The 15,097-nt window shown below is 33.3% G+C and overlaps 1 protein-coding gene across 1 annotated transcript; it reads left to right on the top strand.

The window, feature by feature from the left end:
* Positions 1–2,766: 2,766 nt before the first annotated feature.
* On the top strand, positions 2,767–13,114 carry LOC125491579 (uncharacterized). Its single transcript, XM_048641978.2, has 5 exons — positions 2,767–2,829; positions 10,597–10,861; positions 10,951–11,035; positions 11,127–11,254; positions 12,648–13,114. The coding sequence occupies exons 1-5, from the start codon at positions 2,767–2,769 to the stop codon at positions 13,112–13,114; spliced, it is 1,008 nt and encodes a 335-aa protein (XP_048497935.2).
* The last annotated feature ends 1,983 nt before the right edge of the window (positions 13,115–15,097 follow it).

Below are 15,097 nucleotides of genomic sequence, written 5' to 3'. Positions count from 1 at the left end.
GTGAAGAGAATTCTTAGATATCTTAAAGGAACATATAATCTTGGACTCTACTATCTAAGAAGTGATACATTCCAGCTAAAAGGATATGCAGATGCAGATTATGCTGGAGATCTTGTAAATAGGAAAAGCACCTCAGGTATGGCACAATTCCTTAGTCATAGTTTAGTTTCTTGGAGTACCAAGAAACAAAACACAGTTGCTTTATCCACTGCTGAAGCAGAATATGTAGCAGCTGCTGCATGTTGCTCTCAAATGCTTTGGATAAAACAACAACTTAGTGACTATGGAATAAACTTTGATTGTGTTCCTATTTATTGTGAAATACAAGTGCTATAGTATTCTAAAGATCCAGTGTCACATTCAGAGTTAAACATATACATATCAGACATCACTTTTTAAGAGAAAATGTTGAAAAAGGTTTGATTAAACTTGAGTTTTGTCAAACTGAGAACAGATTGCTGATATACTAACTAAGCCTTTGCAAAGAGATAGATATGAAAAATTAAGGCTTGAGTTAGGGTTAATAAAAATTAAGTGATTGTTCCTATGTCATTCCCCCATGTTGAATCAATTTGAGTGACTTTGTGTGCTAAAAATAATTGTGTTTAATTGCCTAAGACCATTGCAAATTGGAATGTTCAAAAACATAAACATGAATTCAAAGAAATTAAACAACTCACAAATGTCACATAATACTCCCCTTACTGTTCCTAAGGTAAGAAACATGCATGATATGAAGGACATTGATATGTAGCATTAGTTGTTCCTATAGCACAAGTTCCTTAGCATTTATTTTCTTCAAAAATTAAAACTCATAAAAATCCGAAAAATCCAAAAATCCAAAATAAAGGAATCAGATTTAATTAAATCTTGATTCTTTTATATCTTTTCGTTTTCTTTTTCTTTTATTTTTTGTCTTATTTTTTTCCCGCGTGTCAAAACATTATTACATGCAAAATCCTTCTTAATTCACCATTATTAGAAACCTGTTCCTCAACCTTCATCTTCACCATAGCCGAAAATTCATCACACCTCTTATACTCCATAAAAACCTCAACTCTTCCTCAAACATGGCAAAACTCACGAACTCTCCTTTTCCAACATCCAAAAATCCAACACCTCAAAAATGGAAAATTCTCCTTCTCCACCAAAACCCTTGAAACGACCAAATCAAGAAACCCCATAAGAACAACAATTAGAATCTCCAAAAGGAGCTTGCGAAGAAGAAAATTATTGGGGAAGATGATGAAGAAGAAACCCCGGAACAACCAGGGGGAAGAAGAAGTTACGCCTGTTCCTTCCAAAGGAACTGTTTCTTCATCTTCCAAGAAACGGGTTGAAAGAAGCGAATCTAGGTATGTATTGGGTTTTGTGTTGATCTAGAATGGGCAAATAAAGTAGAATTTCATGAATTAACTACCATTCTAAAGGAACAGGCATGGAATTCTTGTTTGAATTCGCCTTTAACAACGCACTTGTTCCTTTAGCAATGGACGAATTTTGTGCAAATTTTCAAATTGATGGATTTGCACAACTGAGGTTAGGGAAAGAAAATTAAGTTTAATCAAGCCACATTGGGCAAAGTTTGGGAAGTTCCTTGCAAAGGAACGATTTATATTTTAAACGGAAAGGAACTGTTCTTTCCGAATTTTCCTCAGGACAAAATTGTGAATATTTTGGAGGAACTGCTGGTCAAAAAAATTAAACCATAACCTACTCTCTCCCCTTCACAAAAGTCTATTCAACTTAGTATGGAGAGCACTCATTCCTCGCACTGAAAAGAGGAATGAAGTGGGTCTCTTAGAATGTGTTACATGTTTTGTTAGACCACCACATACAAATCAATTCCCTTCTCTTTTATCCAACATCTACCCATTGTATGAAAATCACTGTGTTATTGGTTATGAGCCTTGATACATCTCTACTTCATCACTTTGAAGTAAGACTCACTGGTGGCCTACATTAGGAGTCAAACAAGGGAACATCTTGAATGAGAAGACTCTTAATGGACTTGATCTTTCTGTCCAAGAAGGAGTACTCATTCAAGGGAGAATAGCTCCTAGTTCCTCAAGTACAAAGAAAATGCCTAAGGTAGACATAGAGGAACAAGATATGATGTTATCTTGGAGGAACATTTCCTAAGCCGGAGGAACCGAAACCAAAGAGGCGCAAACACATAGCCAAAAGCCTACCCTCTGTTCCTCAGAGAGTGAGGAAGAGCATCGTTAAAAATTGCTCCTATGTTTCTGTTCCTTCCAACAAGGACTCCCTTTAGTCCTTTCGGATGTAGAGGAACAGGAACCCTCCACTCTCAAGGAACCACTCCACCACATCCCCAAACTCTGTTCCTTTCACAAAACTGACCTCCATTTCTCCCTCATCCTTTTCTGTTCCTTCCAGTTTGAGCAGATTGAAGGATGAAATAAAAGGACCTAACCCTTTTGCTTCCACCTCCACAACTCTTCCAACACCACCATTTCTTCCTCCCCTTTACAACCCTTCTCCATCTGTTTCCACTCCAGGAACTGATGAGCCTTCCATTCAACCTCCCCTAGTTCCTCCACAAAATCAACCTTTGGCCTCAGGTTCTAAGGGTAAGGAACAAGAATCTCCGGATGACTGTAGTTGGGTTAATGATGTTTGTCTTCCTGCTCAACACATGATAAAATTTTATAATCACCTTCACTGGACTTTGGATGCTAAACTGACAAAATGATGAGTCTTATGAAGATTCTAAGTGATATGGTGATTGCGCAACAAAAGAAGATGGAGATTATGGCCCTAGATTTGGAGGAGTTGAAGGAACAAGTTGGTGTAAATCATGGAGAGGTAATGAAGAAGCTAGAGGATGTGGTTGAAGAAGAGATTGTAGAGGAACACCATTCCCCTTCCCTTTCTTAGTTTTTTGTTGTTGTTCCTGTTTCCTTTTCAAGGAACACGACTGTTGTTTAATCCTTTTTCTTTTCCTTTCTTTGTTTTTGTTATGGAACAAGTGTTATATATAAACAATGACTTTTGCTATTATGTCTGTGTTTTGAATGTTTATGCATAATTTCTTCCTTGGAATGGCTAGTATTATGTGATTGATGTTTGAGCAAGTTTACTCTTTGAAAATCTAACTTAACCAGCAATGGTGCTTGCATATGGTCTTAAGGTGTTTAATCAATTCATTAATACATGCATAGTCTATTCTTTTTGAGGATGACAAAGGGGGAAAGGATTTAAGGAACAAACTGTACATAATCTGGAAAAATCAGAAAAAAATTAAAAAATTAAAAACTTAGGATAAGGTAAATGAAAAATCAAAAATAGGTTAAGGTAAATGAAAAATCAAAATTCAAACATTAAGTAACTTACTTAATTGTGTTTTATTTTTCATTTTCTTCTTTATTGTTTTATTGTCTTCATTCACTTATATTATTTTTCATTAACTTATATTATTTGTTATTGCCTTAGTTTGTAACTTTGTTGTCATCATCAAAAAGGGGGAAATTGCTGAATCTTAGTTTTGATGATGACAAAGAAACAAAGATGCAAACTAAGTAGTGAACTAATGAGTTATTTAAGTGTATGATTTTTAAGGTATCAATAAAAGGAACTAAGAGAATCCGAAGTCAAGGAAGAAGTCAAGAGAGGATTTCAAAGGCTAAGTAAAGCAGTTTCTATAAGTTGATACTGGAGCAAGCATTAGATCAAGAAGAATAAAAGCTAGGCGTTTTATTTTCTAGTTCCATTGTAAAGGAACAAAAGTAAGGATGGTAAGGAACAGTGGCAGTTTTATTTGAGAATAAGTGGCACTAAACAAATCTGTTAAAGGAACTTGGTTATAAAGGAACTAGACTTAGGCGTGCTGTAAGTTAAACGGTACAATAATGAATTGAGTAAGTCATGCCTAAAAATTAGTAAATCAGTTTAACTTAAGTGAAAATCAATTTTTAAATAGATAATCTTTTTTTAAAAGAAAATATTTTGTTTTTCGAAATAGATAGGAAAATATTATCCGGTTTTATAAAGAGTTTATTTAAAAGATAATATTTTCTTAAAGATTAAAATTCGTTTTTAATAATAAAACTGTTTTGGTATTTAAACTGATTTTCGGATAAAGCTCAAGAAACTCCTAAACTTTAGGAGTTGTGGCTAAAATATATCCACGTTCAAAATGAGATCATGGGATCATGGGACATGATGAGAAACGTGTTCCTTAGGGGAAGGAACATCATGGGTTAATGGACTTAACATGAAATCGAGTTTTACTCCCACGTTCTTTGTGATTGTCACTATAAATATTGAAGTCTAAATGAGTTCCAAAATGTGTCTGACTAAGTAATTAAGTGAGTTTAACTAATTAAGTGTCAGTGCCTTCATTCTCTCATAATAGCCATTTGTTCTTTGCTTTCTTACTCTAATTCCACTAAGCTTATTTCGATCAATTGTATTTTGGTTTTTGGGTAAGGGAACTTTGAGTGATGTTCTGTAAGAGAGAGGCTTTGAGTAAAGCTTGTATGAGTGAGAAAACTTCGAGTGAAGTTGAGAGGAACTACTGTTAAGGGAACAGTGGCTCAGGAACTTGAGTTTAGGAACTCAAGTTGTGGCTCGAGTTAGAATTAGGTTGTAACAAAGTTGTTTGGCCTAATTAGTGAAAGAGTTGAGTTTAAAATTCCTAGTGGTCGAGGTTGTTTCTTCTTGTTGGGCCCAAGAAGTTTTTCCTCGTAAAAATCCTTTGTGTTCCTCTAGCTTGTTTATTCCTTTAAGTTTAAATTTCCGCAAAAAGTTACGTTTATTTCTACACCTATAATTCACCCCCCCCTCTTGTAGTGTTCCTAGGGAAATAACAAGTAATATGTAGGATATGATAAAATCAAAACAAATATGATTAAGGAAAATTGACAAGGGCAGACCTAACTATGCTCCCTTTTCTATAATAGAACCCGACTTTTAAGTACTCCGTAGCAATCCCAACTTTTATACCCATTTGACACGAGTGGTCCACAGTGACTAGGGACTTGATGAAACAGCTAATGATCATTTAACTTCCTTTGTTTTAATCCATTGTTTACATCTTAAAACTCCCTCTAAAAGTCGAATACTCAAAACAATTACTCACCATTGCAATCATCCCCCCCCCAAGTAACTATCAGAATTCTTTGCTTCCCCTCTTCAATTTTACTTCTTCTTTTTGTCGTTTACAGTGCACTACCGCACCCATCCTCTCCAAACTAGCAATCATCACTTTAGTTACATAGATGTTCAGTTTAGGGTTTAATCGCATAAATTGGTCTGGCCTTATTTGGGAAGTTTGACATCACAATAATCTTGAACAACACAATTCACATTTTGGGTAAGTTTTTAATTTCAGTACTTTAATATTTGCTATAATTTAAGTGTTGTATACTGTAATTTTGCTTGTATTTGCTTAAATATATTATTTTTTTACTATGGGAGAATTCGCATCTTTTTCTTGATTTTATAAATTTGAGTTCCATTATTTTGGTTTATGAATCTGTATAAGAAAATTGTTATTGTTTTTGCATGAATCTCTGATATTCATTTGCCTATGGTGTAATGTATGTGATGGAATTACTGTCTTCTTTCAGGAGGTAGTTTGTAATGGAGGAAAATGTGACTTTGCATTTCACCATGAACGGATATTTTAGAAGAATAAGTTAAGTATTTTAGAGTATTTTGGTGGGGAAATTAGTATCTTTTTAGTTGAACCTAATGAGTTGTGTTGGTAAAATTTGGTTGAGTTGGTTAAAAAATGTGGGGGTTATAATGTTGTAGATCAAATATTCTACTTGATATTAAACATGAAGTTAGAATATGGGTTATTACTTAACACCCATAGGTGTGCAGGAGCCCAATAGTAGATATTGTCCTCTTTCGACTCTAGACCGCAAGGATTTGCTTTGGTGAAGGCTCAAAGTCCTACCTAAAAGGCCTCTTCTAGGTTGAAGTGTTTACCTATATATAAAGAAGGTTTCGTTCTCCTCAACTTCCAATGTAGGTTAGCCAAGATCTTAGGCATCTTTTCCCCTCCTTTAAAAAGCTTGCATCCCCGTGGGCACTATAGGACACCGGAATGGGCCCTGGCTTTGATACCATATGTAACACCCCTAGGTGTGTAGGATCCCACTATTAGATATATATAGTCCTCTTTGGGCCTTACCTTGCAAGGATTCACTTTGGTGCAGGATCAAAGTCCTACCCAAAAGGCCTCTACTAGGTTAAGGTGTCCACCTCTATATAAAGAAGGTTTTCTTCTCCTCAACTTCCAATGTGGGTTAGCCAAGATCTTAGGCACCTTCTCCCCTCATTTAAAGAGCATGCATCCCCGTAGGCACTATAGGACACCGGAATGGGCTCTGGCTCTGATACCATTTGTAACACCCCTAGGTGTGCAAGAGCCCACTAGTAGATATTGTCCTCTTTGAGCCCTAGCCCTCAAGGATTTCGATTATGCACCAAAGCAAATCCTTGCGGGCTAGGGTCCAAAGAGGTTAATATCTACTAGTGGGCTCCTACACACTCAGGGGGTGTTACAAATGGTATCGGAGCCAGGGCCCATTCCGGTGTCTTGTAGTGCCTACGGGAATCCACACTATTTAAAAGGAGGGGAGAAGGTGCCTAAGATCTTAGCTATTCCCACATTATAAGTTGATGAGAATGAAGCCTTCTTTACATAGAGGTAGACACCTCAACCTAGCAGAGGCCTTTTGGGTAGGACTTTGGTCCTGCACCAAAGCAAATCCTTGCGGGTTATGGCCCAAAGAGGATAATATCTACTCGTGGGCTCCTGCACACCAAGGGGTGTTACGTATTCAGAGTCTATAAGGACCTGGAAGTGTTAGAAATGGGTGTCATAGTGATAAAACATAAGTGCGTTGATTTTTTTTTTAACAATAGGAATGTTGAAGCCATAACATTCTTAAGTGGAAGTGGACCACCTTAGAGTTAGGGAAGTAACCTAATGTGCCCAATGAAGATGCTTAGTCTAGCATAAGTGAAAGGAGCCATCTTGTTCAGAAAGGGGAAAGTATTGAAATAAGTGAAGTTTTAGTAAGTGAAGTTGAAAAAAGAACCGTTCTACCCAAAAATTTAACCCATATAGAAAGGTCATAAAACCTAAACAAGAAATCAAAATTACACTTATGCGAAAGATGGTTCTTAAAAGACAACAAACTAAAAATAGCGAAGCTCTGGTCTGCCCTAGAATCCAAGTTAAGCTTAAGAATTAGCTACCTCTTGTCACCCAATACCATCTTCAGCTACTGTCTTTCAAGTGGGCTACTAAATGGACACTCTTTCTGTTAACTTAAAGGCCTGATGTGTTCAGATTTTTCAGAGTTTTTACGGTGTTTTGGACATTTTTGATGAAAAGTTTAGTCATAGTCGTTGGCATTAGCGCACTTTTAGGCTTTACCTGAGCTTAGGATTTAAAGTATAATATATTTAAGATGCAACATTTTTAAGTCTATATGGAGTCGTTGTGTTGTTCTAGGGTATGAGTGTTTGGAGTTGTTGGGAGCCTTGCGTATGTAGCGTTGCTAAGAGCATCATCAGCATCCTCTTAGGCACCTCGGCATCATTGGCAAGCATTGACAACATCACCGTCCTTGCCATCCAAGCATCAAGGAAGGAAGCCCCTGTCGCACTTTGCGATCTGTATCACACCTCGCGACCTAGGAGTTTTGTGCCGTCTTCGAGGCAGAAAAAAAATGCACCTACGACTCAGCGCGCACCTAGTGACGGTTGAGATCGCACCTTACGACCCCTGACGTTGGGCAGGGTCGATTTAGTTGCCGACTTAAGCAACTCATAGTTCTTTCTTTTTTTTCTCTTTATATTTTCTTAGGGGAGTATACAATGGTTATTTTCAAAGCTCTAAAGGGGTCTTAGCCACTTTTGGAAAGCTCCTTTAGTTCATCTTTATCTATAGTTTCTCTAGCTTCATCTTTCACTTAGTTTTCTATATACTTCTCATTGGTATTTTGGCAAAGAACCATAGAACTTGTAATTTAAATCTCTTGGGAACGGTTGATTGAAGATTTTGATGGTTTATTGTAAGATTTACTCTTTTTCTCTCTATCTTGATTATTGTGTAGCTTTTGATATAAATTATTATTGTCATGACTTAGAGTAACTAGGAGTACTACAAGTTGATGTTAGTTATTACCTTATTGGTAGGTTTTGGATATAATATGATGTTGAATGCCTAACATGTTGTAGCAAGCTAGGTTGTTTTAACGTGATCTTATCATTGTTGATTGAATCTAGTAAAGCTAGGCAAGTTGTTGAATGCTTAGCTCTTGTTAAAACATCAAAAATATTATCGGTTCTTTATTCTTAATGTGATTGCTGGTTGGAATCTCGACGCTGATCGGAGAGGTTGATTGATGATGATTGGTTTATGTACTTATTTTGTCAGTTTTTAATAGATTTTATGGCAGCTTTTAGGTTAATTTAGGCTAATTTGCTTCCTCTTCCTTTAAATTGTGCAATAGTCATCCTTTGTGCACTTTCTTTGGAATTTGGTTTGTTTCAGAGCATAGGAGCATGATTGGAGAGAATTTGCACACACCAGGGGCCAAGGGATCGAAGAGAGAAGCATCAAGGAAGCTCAAAGGAGGAGAAGAAGAGGATCAAGGACTAACCTGAGGGTCGCGGTCACCTGACCCACCCGGGTCAGTCAAGTGAGTAAGCCAGTTTCTCAACTGACGAAACAACGCCCCCGAGTCGGTTAAATAACTCGCCCGTGTTAGATGACCCGAGGGCTCGAGTTGACTTGACCACCCCGAGTTAGATCTTTGGAGCCGTCAAATTCTTTTTGACGAAGTGACCCGCCCGGTTGTTCAACTGAACCACCCTGCTCGGGCCCACCGCACGCTTAGGTTGGGTCACCCGCCCGGGTCGCTTGGTATTTCCAGAACATTTTCTTCTCCTTTCAATTTTTGTATGGGGGTTTTATTGTGATTAAACTTAGTTTATCATATATAATATTAAAGCAAGAAAAATTTAGCCTACGTGGCAGCTCCATATTCTTTCTCGCCTCTCATTGATCCTTTGATTTTTCGACCCCTCTCATTCACTTGCCACATGTCATTGATTGAAGTAATATTTTGCAAATCCTCTTTGATTGAGGCAATGAGGCATGTATGGGAACAAATCAATTCCTTCCAAATTCTCATATTTGCTACAATTATATTATGATTGATTCTTCAACATGGTTTGGTGATTCTTTCCAAATCTCGCATTCTTCTTCAACACAACCATAATATAGTAGCAAAGACATTTATTTTCTATAATAGCTGCCAAATTCTTCATCTTTGCGAAAATTCATTTTTTTTTCTTAAAGTATTGCAATCATATATAATATTAAAGCAAGAAAAAATCATCCAATGTGGCAGTCAGCAGTGAAACGAGGCCTCACAATTCACGCCAAAAAATTGAAACATTGCAGTATTTGAACATGTGGCATTCTCCCAAATCAATATATTCCTAATTTGATACAATATATTCCGAACACTATCTTTAGGATTCTTAATTGATACAAATCAATGTATTCCTAATTTGTAAAACTACCAATTTTTCATGACCATTTTTTATGGAGCTCAATCAGTTGGAAACTATAATTCTTTTTATCAAAAGAATGTAACTAAGGGAAATTATAATATTATTATCATAGAAAAATGTTAATTATTTTTAAAGTAAACATGATCTTTAGCAACTTTTTTATAAATGTTAATTTCATCAATCATACACAAAGAATGTATGTACCTATTTTAAAATCTGAATATGATTTTGCCTTATTATTTGCTTATTGGTAAAAGTTAATTTGAGAAATTGTACCTAAAGAGCAAACCCACATATTCTGAAAATACATGGCTTAAGCCTTAATGTACTCCTTATTTGTATAACTGTTAATTTTACGACCATTTCTTCTATTGAAAAAATCGTTACCTTTTTTGAAAAGGTAACACCATCTTACATATTATTGGGGAATTATATCCAATGAAAATAGCCACATATGCTCAAAATATATGGGATATGAATTGGCGTAATTTATGAAATATGGACATATGGTAATAATACTAACATTTTATTTTAGATTATAGAACAAATTTGGTGCAAGTATCAAGCAATATGATAGAAATTCGTTCACAATCAAAGAAAAAGAACCAATATAATGTTACGAAATATTGCAATTTTATTTCATAAAATTCATTCCAAAAAACTATATAAATTTCGAAAGCAAAAGCAAAGCTTTTTGAATATTATTCTAAAAAAACACAATCGATTATGGGTCCTATATAATACTAATATCAATTCTTTAACAATGACTACAATACAATACATAAATCATCTCATTACTTAATAAGATACACGTGGCATAAGGAATAAGAATCATGTACCCGTGGAAAGAAAAAAAATGAAAATAACAAAGAGGAAAAAATTAGTAGCATAGAACTGATTTTGATGGGCGAACAGGTTTGTAACTAAAGTCATTTTTTTCATCTTTAATATTGTCTTAATCTATCCTATATTACAAATGTTCATTTATAATAATTGTTTTCTTCACTTTTTGTATGGTTAAATAAGGGAGACAAGATTGAAATATCTTGCCGAAAGAATCTAATTGATACATTCAAAAATCTCATAAAGCAAGGCGCGTTTAAAGAGTTCCGAACTTTTGGCGTGAATGAGAATTCAGGATCGGTGAGACTTCGAAATGACTTCAGAATTACACTTAACTATTGTTCTCAAATTAGTGACTCCGATGAGTCTGCTATACCTGAGCATGGACTAAATTTGGTTTCCTTTGATGATATTTTATCAAAAAAGATTCCAATTGTCCACTACATTGGTATTTTACACTTAACTTTTCTTCAACTACTAAACGGTTATCCTAAATATGTGTGTCAATTAACTATTTCAAAAATCCTTTTTTTGCAGATTTTATGGGAGAAGTAACAACTTACAGTCCTATTACTATAAATGATAATTTGAGATTTATGACTTTGGAATTGATTGATTTAGAGTAAGCACTAACAAATTTGTTTTGTTCAACATTTGTTTAACCATGCAAGAAGGAGGACTTCAACCTGCGTTTTTTTTTCAAATTTTGACAGGCATAGAACTATAACGTATGTAATATGGGGCATGTATGCGGATCAATTTACAGCTTATGCATCTATCAATGGAGAAAAGGGTCCAATTATAATTGGGGTTCAGTTAGGACAAAGAATTAGTTATCAAGGTATGTTAATATGATTCCTCTACTCTAAGTAAACCCTTTTTTTCTAGAATGATTAACAAATATCCCGTAGAACTTTCCTTTTTTAAATTATATTCGATTTACATTAAAAACAAAAAAATTAGATAAGTTTATTAATCTAAATATACATATATGCATATATACATATATATTACATATCAATACACACTGTTAAATTATATGATGTGGTGTAGGGGAGGTTCGAGTTTCTAACTCTCAATATGCAACAAGACTATTCATTAATGAGGATATTCCAGAGATAAAGTACTTCAAGCAAAGGTGCTTCCATATAAACCGTGTTAGTATGTTTTTTTTTTCAAAAAATAAAGGAATCACTAAGCTATTAGTAAAGAAAACGATGAATTGTATAGGATAATGTTAAGATTTTACCATAAAAACAATTTATCTCATATGGTACAGTATAGTATAATGTGATATAGTAGATTTTGGGTTTCTTTTAAACAATATATATTTATAGTCAACCATATACATTTAAACATAATTTTTTGCAATAAAAAATATTCCTAACCACTTATGATCAATCTTATCATGATATTATTGCAATCTTATGAATACTAAAAGATGACGATTTATAATATGATTTGTATATACATCATGATTCAGCTGCCTAACCAAAAAGAAGAAAACAAAAATCAATAACTTAAAGGCAAATATGTTACTGTCGTACAAGCACTATTCTAAGAAATTAAATTAATGACTTAGCACATGTTCTCAATTCTAACTAATAAATATACAAAACTTAGCACATTTTATGTTGGTGATATACAAAATTAAATTCCCATATTCTCAATTTAACTGATTAATAGTCACATGTATATGTTGCTAATTTTTAAAAAATTTGAAAATGAACATTTTATATATGAATATTGCGAAATGGAAGTTTTTAAATTTACCATCATTCATTTGTAATATAATCATATATAATAGTTTAAAGTATGATCAAACGCATTATTTAACTATCACATATTTAATAAAAGGAAAAATGCCAATCACATATTTGATACCTAGATTTTCACTGAAAATCAAATTTGAAAAAAAGAGGGATCTTTTCAATATTATTTAGATTATTAAAAAATAAAAAAAATAGCCAACAATTTCAGTAGGTAAGTATGACAAACTGCAAGTGCATTGTTTTGTTTATGCATATGCAAACATGATATTATAAGTGCAAAATTTACACGTCTATGTTGTATATTAGATTGCGCTTCGATAATGATTAATTTTTTATTTAAGAAACAAGAGGATTGCTTTAGGAGAACCATCACTTTCTAAAAAGTTGTCAAATGTCTCAACAGAGACAAATGAATTTCTCAAAGAATAGTATATTATTGACATGTGTGATCCTTATTTGTAGTTGAAATTCGAGATTTCTCAGAGTGGATATTAAATATTGGGGATGGGGAGGCGGGAGAGCCTAATGATGGGGAGGCGGGAGAGCCTAATGATGGGGAGGGTTGTGTAGAAATTTCTGACGATATACTGATTGATGGAGGAGATGACCCTATCGCGGCCGTAGTCGATAACACATATCCTGACCTAGAAGTTCATTTATGGGAAGCAACTTATTTCCAAGAGAGAGCTATACTTGCGCCAACACATGACATAGTTGAGACGGTTAACGATCATGTGTTGTCCCAATTGCCTGGTGAAGAAAGAACTTACCTTAGTTTTGATACAATTTCAAAAGAAGAGCAAACTTTGGAGTACATGAAGTATATTCAAACGAATTTCTTAATACAATCAAATGCCCTGGGTTTAGCAAATCATAGTGTGAGACTAAAGGTTGGGGCACCGATAATGCTTCTCAGGAATATTGACTAAACTTATGGGTTATGTAATGGTACGCGTTTGGTTGTCAAACACCTTGGTAATCGCATCGTTGAAGCTGTAGTCATATCAAAGTAACGTAGGCGACAAGGTGTTTATTCCTCGAATGACACTAACCCCATCTGATGGAACAAAATTTCCTATTAAATTTCAAAGGAGACAATTTTCTTTGGTTGTTTGCTTTGCAATGACAATTAAAAAGACAAGGGCAATCTCTATCTCATGTTGGTTTTCCTAGGCCGCCGGTTTTCAGCCATGGACAATTTAATGTGACAATTTCAAGAGTTACGAGCAAAAAAGGATTGAAGATTCTAATCTATGATAAAGTCGAGCAAAGTCGAATATTACCACTAACGTGGTGTACAAAGAAGTGTTTCAAAATGTTTAAGTACTGACTGACTAATGAAGATAGTTGCCTAATTTGTTAATATAAATTATTTGAAGGATATTTATGGAAATTGTTATTTATTAATTTTAAATTCAGCACTTAAGTATATAAGGTTCACCTTATTAACTTTCTTTCCAATAAAATAGCTATTAAATCTGTTACGAAATTGATGATACCTTTATATGTATCCTAATATTATCACGTCTATGTTGTATATTAATTTGTTCAATGATTTTAGCCCAAAAAAAAATGACTAAAAAGTTCCCGTGCAGTTTGCACGCGGTCCAAGAACTAGTATATTTGTAAAACATAGAAAATTGTTTTCCTTAGATGAATATTTTAGATTTATGACTACAACTTATGACAATATCTAATTGAATTTTATGTTACTCTATATTTGCATTTTACCTTTTCAAATATAAATCTTGAAGGTATTTTGATTCGTTATAAAATAAATTATTACATTCAATGATAAAGCTTTTGTTTAATATCGAAATAATCTCTATTATATAAGCCAAGGGGAAGATATGGTGTCCCACTTAGGACATGTTCTTTTCGGCATAAAACATCTGAACTGAACTGAACTTATTGGAGCTGAACTGAACTGAACTGAACTTATTGGAGTTGAACTGAACTGAACTGAACTAAACTAAACTGAACTGAACTGAATTGAACTGAACTGAACTGAACTGAACTGAATTGAATTGAATTGAATTGAATTGAATTGAATTGAATTGAATTGAATTGAATTGAATTGAATTGAATTGAATTGAATTGAATTAAATTGAATTGAATTGAATATTGAATTGAATTGAATTGAATTGAATTGAATTGAATTGAATTGAATTGAATTGAATTGAATTGAATTGAATTGAATTGAATTGAATTGAATTGAATTGAATTGAATTGAATTGAATTGAATTGAATTGAATTGAATTGAATTGAATTGAATTGAATTGAATTGAATTGAATTAAATTAAATTAAATTGAATTAGATTGAATGTAATAAATATATAAATAATATTTTAAACAATAATAATATGAATATTAAATAATAACTATAATGATAAGTAATAATAATGATATAATAATAATAATAATAATAGTATTTTGAGTATTTTTAAATGATAGTTATAAATAAATAATATTAATAATCATAAATTAATAATAATAATAATTAATGATAATAATGATAATTAATAATAATTATTTTATATTATTTGTATTAATATATTAATACTTGATGATGATATATAATAACAATAATATCTAAGAAGTAAATTAATATAACTATTTTAATAATTAGATTTAAATTAATAATATAAAAATAATGATTGGGTTGGACCGCGAAAATTACATCATAAAACGTCTTGACGCGATTTGATTGGTTTATGGGCTAAAAAAAAAGTGGGTTTATTTTTGCTTTGACCTAAACCATGTTCCTCCTAATAATAATAGTAATAATAATGAGTAAAGGTATAATAAACAAAATAATATATAGAAACAACAACAACAACAATAATAATAATAATAATAATAATAATAATAATAATACTTAATAGTAATGATATATATTTAAATAATAATAA

Source organism: Beta vulgaris, chromosome 4 (genome assembly GCF_026745355.1).
Source record: "Beta vulgaris subsp. vulgaris cultivar EL10 chromosome 4, EL10.2, whole genome shotgun sequence".
Taxonomy (NCBI): Eukaryota; Viridiplantae; Streptophyta; class Magnoliopsida; order Caryophyllales; family Amaranthaceae; genus Beta; species Beta vulgaris.
The sequence above is the reverse complement of the archived record's forward strand: the minus strand, read 5'-3'. Positions and strand labels throughout refer to the sequence as shown.